General features: G+C 33.9%; 1 protein-coding gene across 3 annotated transcripts in view; it reads right to left on the bottom strand.

The window, feature by feature from the left end:
* Positions 1-1,387: 1,387 nt before the first annotated feature.
* Positions 1,388-6,000, bottom strand: part of LOC111052678 (DDB1- and CUL4-associated factor 6) — a 62,172-nt gene continuing 57,559 nt past the window's right edge. The window contains exon 11 of one of the 3 annotated variants that reach the window (XR_005570587.1): positions 1,388-4,412. Coding sequence is in view for 1 of the 3 variants with exons in the window: in XM_039422152.1 (XP_039278086.1) it covers positions 4,363-4,412 (50 nt within the window). In the remaining 2 variants the exon portion in view is untranslated. The remainder of the gene's footprint in view (positions 4,413-6,000) is intronic. The other 2 variants (XR_005570586.1, XM_039422152.1) reach the window with 2 other exon arrangements.

Here is a 6,000-nt window from a genome sequence, read left to right as displayed (position 1 = left end):
AAAGCTTGACCTGCTGGAGACCGCATATGTATAATTAATTATATCACACCGTTTTCAATGACATTTTTCCAAATATCATACTACTTTCAATGATTATATTCTCCCAAATATATTAAACCTAACGGGAAATTAGCACACTAAGAACTGATCAACAAATCATTGTCGCTAAAAACAGTACGGCTAAACGAAGTACGAAACAACACACAAGACACGCCGTCGGAAGCCGCGTGGAATTACTTGACCGCGCAACACACGAATCAATGAACGCGCGTTCCAGTTCTGGAGAACCTTTCTGGACAAGTGCAGCCAGAAGACTGGAGACTGGAGCGACGCTGTAGTCTCCAGCAACCCGTAATAACAGGCAATAAAGAAGCCACTACTGCCAACCTTACCGAAACAACTTTCTTCTGATGATAACACAGCTTGCAGTCTACTGTCTTCACTGTAGTGGAGGAACGATTTTATGTTTCAGTGAATAACTCACTCTGTATTGTAGCGAAACGTCTCATATTATAACACAACACTTGTTAGGTCAACCTCTATCCATAGCCCGAATATCAACCAAATCTGGGAGATTTGCATTTTTCATGAAATCCATGAATCCGTGAAACATAATGGATTTTTGCAAAAATAGTCAAAAATTAAAATCGCTCAAACTCTCACGAATGATATTAATTGACAAGAGGAACAATAATATGTCATCACATTGGCGAAATTCACTCCTATTCTTGAGTTATAAGCATTTAAAGATGAGTGATTTCTCTGATCTGAGAGTGAAGGAAAGATTTTATGCTTCAGTGAATAACTCATCCTGTATTGTAGCGAAACGTTTCATAACATAATTTATCATAGCACGGCACTTGTCAGGTTAACCTCTATCCATAGTCCGAGTATCAACCAAATCTGGGAGATTTGATACAATGCAACCCAGAAAAGGTATATTTTTGAAATTTGAGATTTTACATTTTGGAAAGGGATTTGATAACTTCAATCATAGAATAAACTATCATAATCTGACTGTTTATTGACAATATTGATTGTTTATTCTATGCTTTAATAATAATTAAAACAAGTACACCAATTTTTAGGCCAATCACATATATTTACAATTATTTCAAAGGAAGCTTAACATTTAAAAGAAGCAGTCAAAGTTACAGTACAGTCTATGCAAAAACTTAATACTACTACCCTGGTGGCTGAAAATAAACAACATTAAAAGACTTTCCATCTAGAATGCTTACACAACAGAGAAAGTGGACTAAATTATTGAATGAAAAAAGACTAAGAAATTGTCAAAAAACCACTGATTTATTGATAATTAGAAAGACCGGTTTCGGTTATTACACCATTGTCAATCGAAACCGGTCTTTCTAATTATCAATAAATCAGTGGTTTTTTGACAATTTCTTAGTCTTTTTTTATTCAATATGAATAATTACCACAATATCAACTTCTCAACTACACAAAAAGTGGGACTAAATTATGTTAAGACACAAGAATACATATCAAATATATATTTGTGAATAAAGTTAATGGTTTACAATGAATTTTTTTTTATTTCTATAATGGATACATAACCACAAATAGATAACTTCAAAAGATACTTTCCATCTAGAATGATTACACAACACATCTAGTGGACTGAATTAATATGTTAGGACACAAGAATATTCCATCAAATATATATTTGTGAATAAAGTTGATGATTTAAATAAAAATATATCTTAAATTCTATCATGAATACATAACCACAAATATATTTAAAATGTTATCTAAATTTGGGAGAGAAATAGTACAAGGAGTATCCTTAGTTTTTCTCTCCCAATCAGTGCTACCCTGTAGAAATTATAATAAATAAAATAAATATAACTTTAAGGGACGGTTTCCGAGCTCGGGATTTAGGTAAATTGTATACTTGAAACAGATAGAGTAAGAAAATTGACTTTCCAAATTGGGCGTAGTCGCAGTAAATAGTTGCAGCAAAACTAGTAGTTCTGTGGACAGTAGACCTCACGAAGTTTTCTCATCCACAAGTATATGATGTCACCTGTACTAGTTGATTCAGTTGAATCACAATTCACAGTTGAATCATAATTTACTCTTAAAAACTGTTATTTGATCTCTCCAAGATCAAAAACTCACTTATGTTAATGAACATAGTTGAATTTGTATCCCATATGATAATTTATCCAGTTCCGTGATAATCTTTCAATCTGATAAAAGTATTTCTCATCTATTCTATAATTATTTTTTTTCAATCAAGAATATTATAATTTCTTCAGCATTATTTAGTTCATTTAATCATTTTATTTTAAATCATTTCATTATCCTCATACAAGCTTTTCAATGCTTGTATGAGGATAATGAAATGTACATCGAGTTGGAGCGAAGAGGAAGGAGTATTAGAGTGAGGAAAGGACTCAAGCAAGGATGTCCATTGTCACCAATCATCTTCAATTGCTGCTTGGACTATGCTTTTCGCCGTTTAAGTTGGGAGAGCAAAGGCTTGTGCATAAATGGCTATCAACTAACCAACTTAAGATTTGCAGATGATGTGATGTTAGTGGCAAAAAGTGCGGAAGAGATGAAAGAAATGTTTGATGAACTTATAGAAGCCAGCAAGAAAATTGGTCTGTGTCTGAATGCAGGCAAAACAAGAGTAATGACGAATTCAGACACGGAAATAATTGATGTTACAGGTGGTGGAATAGAATATGTCAATGAGTATGAGTACTTGGGCCAACTGCTTTCTTTTGAGAACCGAACGGGAAAGGACGTGAGTTTGAGGATAAACAAGGGTTGGAAAAAATATTGGGCACTGAAGAAGATATTCAAGGGCGACTTTGCGAATGAATTGAAAGCCAAATTGCTTCTGAAATGTGTTTATCCAGCTATATTATATGGTGCTCAGACTTGGTCCCTGACGGCTCAATCAGACAAGAGATTGGAGACAACGCAGACGAAGATGATAAGGAGTATTTTGGGACTGCGAATGCATCATAGAAGACGAAACACAGACTTACTGAAGCAGGTGAAGGTGAAATACCTACAAAAAGAAGCTCACCTGATAAAATGGAGATGGGCCGGCCATGTGGCAAGGATGACAGCAGAGCGATGGGCGAAAATATGCACGGAGTGGATACCACGAGATCGGGCCAGAGGGAGAGGACGTCCAGCGTGCCGATGGAGAGACGAGCTCACCCAAAGAGTTGGAGATATGTGGCCGACAATAGCCAGGGACAGAAAGAGATGGGAGAAAATCATCAAGAAATTGTAAATAGTGTTATTGAAGTTACTGTCAAGCTGCCAGCACAAAATATCATTACCTCATACGAGAGGCTTTTGTTCTATTTAGAATATTGATACTGATGGGCACGCATCATAAAACATATTGAAAACCTACCTTATAGAAATAGACACGGCCAGACATCTGTGTAATGCATGCAAAGAATAATCCACTTGTCAGCTGATTGATTATGAATAATTCTATAGTCTGATTGATCCTATCTTCAAAGTAGACGATATATATATATAGTGATATCAGAGTATGGAGGAATTCCTTTTCTTTTCATATTATCCTAAAAATGCAAAATTTCAAAAAACCTTGTGTATACATCGACGCGCAATTGAAAAAGGAATATTCCTACAACATCTCTTCGAATACTTTCAACGCGTTAGGCCGTAATCGCGTTACATACAGACAGACAAAAGAGTATCTGAGTTAAAACATAGACCTCACTACGTTCGGTCAAATCTTTATTTTCTCATTTCTATAATTGGAAACGTTTTCCCTTGACGGAATGAAACATTCCTAAATAATTCAAAATAGCTGAAACTTTACACTAATTTCTCTTTATTTTATTTTGTGTTCAATTTTCTAGTTTTTAGAAACTTAATTTAAACGTGAATACGACTACGCCCCGTTTCGGAAAGCCAATTTTCTGACTCCAGCTGTTTAAAGACTAGAACTTAGCATAATCCCGAGCTTGGAAACAGCCCCTAAAAGATACTTTCCATCTAGAATGCTAACACAACAGAATTACTGGACTGAATTATGTCACGACACAAGTATACTCCATCAAATATATATTTATGAATATAGATAATGATTTAGAAAGAAATCTCAATAAAATACTTATTGATTTCTAACACGGAACACATAGCCTCATAAATATTCACTATTTAGTTTTGAAAATCTACGACACGCATAATTACGCACACTGTTTATAATGTTAGTAGAACTGATAAGGAGACACACCAATAAAATGTTAGAATTTGCACACAATTATTGGAAAGTAAAGATAAGATATCAATCTAATTCATAAAATTTTAAAATCAGGAAAAAATTATGAATGTAGCACCCTATTCGCTACTGTTAGACTCAAATCTTCGAGGACGTGGTGGTCTTGTACCTGGAAAATATACAAAAATTGACAAATATTAGTAATTATTTATTTGCACATTGGAAGATATACAAAACTCATTGAATGATTAGGAAATGTTCAACAGGTTCATCTCGAATATATATTTTTTTTAATTTTTAAACATTTACTGAATTTGAAATTTTTAAACATTTACTGAACTTTTTATACACTACCTATTCCTCATTTTCAATTTTGATAGAAGATGACAATCAAATTACAATCCTATAGTGAGGTCCACGTTATAATGGCAGTGAAGAAAGATACGAGAGCAACGTTGCCGATCCTCTGTCCTGTAAATGCCTTCTATAGACGGTAGCTGATACAGGCTTATTGATGTAATTATTAACTGTTTCTTCTCGTTTAAAATAATCAATTATATTTTATTAAGCAAGAAATCATATTTTCAATGATTTTATAATGAATTTCTATAAGTAATATTAAATATTTTGTTGATAAATTATCTATTCTACATTGTTAAAAGACGATCTGGCAACAGAGCAAAGCGATAAAGAGATAGCGCTATCCGCTTTGTTGAATGATAGACAAGGATAGCAATTTATTTTATGAAATTGGGATGAAAAGAAGTTTTGGACTGTAGTCTGTTTCTTTGTCCTTAAGTTGATTGTAAATTATGAATAAATAAATAAGTAAATACCATTGCTAATCCAATACTGCCATTATAACGTGGATTTCACTATAAGATATGCCTTAGTCTAATTAAGGGCAGAGACATACGAGTCGTTGTTTCAGACGAGTTGGCACGGAAAGACAGAAGAGAAACCTTTACGATAGACTGATTGGGTTACTTTTTCGAAGATCAGCCAATCGGAGAGCTTCCTGTCCTGTCGTGCCATTCCGGAACGTCTGACAAACTCCTCGTGTGTCTCTGCCTTAACTGAACGGCTATGACACAGACAAATATTTTCACTGACCTACATTGTTTGAATTGATTTTTTCAATGTAATTTAATTTAACATTACTAATATTGATGACGTATTCATGGTTCAATTTAATTCAAAAATATCTGCTTCATGCCCAAATTAGTCCAGTCAAGGAAAGGTTATAAAGGGAAAAGTTGGGAAGACAATTTTTGACCCCGCAGTTCTGTTTAGGGTAGTAAGGAGGTAAACATATCAAAAGTCCCCACCCCTAACCCCTATGCTAAAGGGTACCATTTTTTGGTTTCTAGCATAAAACTCGAAAACTATGTATCCTAAGGACTTGACTGTCATATTACAAATTCAAGTTTACATAATTACCTACAATATTCACTTCACAACGTTTTTTATATCTACTCTAGTTTTTCAAGAAATACGCTCTTAAACGTGTGACATTTTTGAAAAAAATCACGTTTGCCACCAATTTTTTTCTATTTTTGCTCTTATAGCTAGGTTTTTATCCAATGTTTTGCTCTTTTAGGGCTTATAACTCAAGAGAATTTAATGCTTTATAAGCTCATAATCATCATGGATTTTTCTCGTCAATTTTTAAATAGTTATAAGTGCAAAACTATAAAAAATTGGTGGCAAACGTGCTTTTTTCAGTAATGTCACACCTTCAAGAGCGTATTTCTCGA

Source organism: Nilaparvata lugens, chromosome 2 (genome assembly GCF_014356525.2).
Source record: "Nilaparvata lugens isolate BPH chromosome 2, ASM1435652v1, whole genome shotgun sequence".
In the NCBI taxonomy this organism is placed as follows: Eukaryota; Metazoa; Arthropoda; class Insecta; order Hemiptera; family Delphacidae; genus Nilaparvata; species Nilaparvata lugens.
The sequence above is the reverse complement of the archived record's forward strand: the minus strand, read 5'-3'. Positions and strand labels throughout refer to the sequence as shown.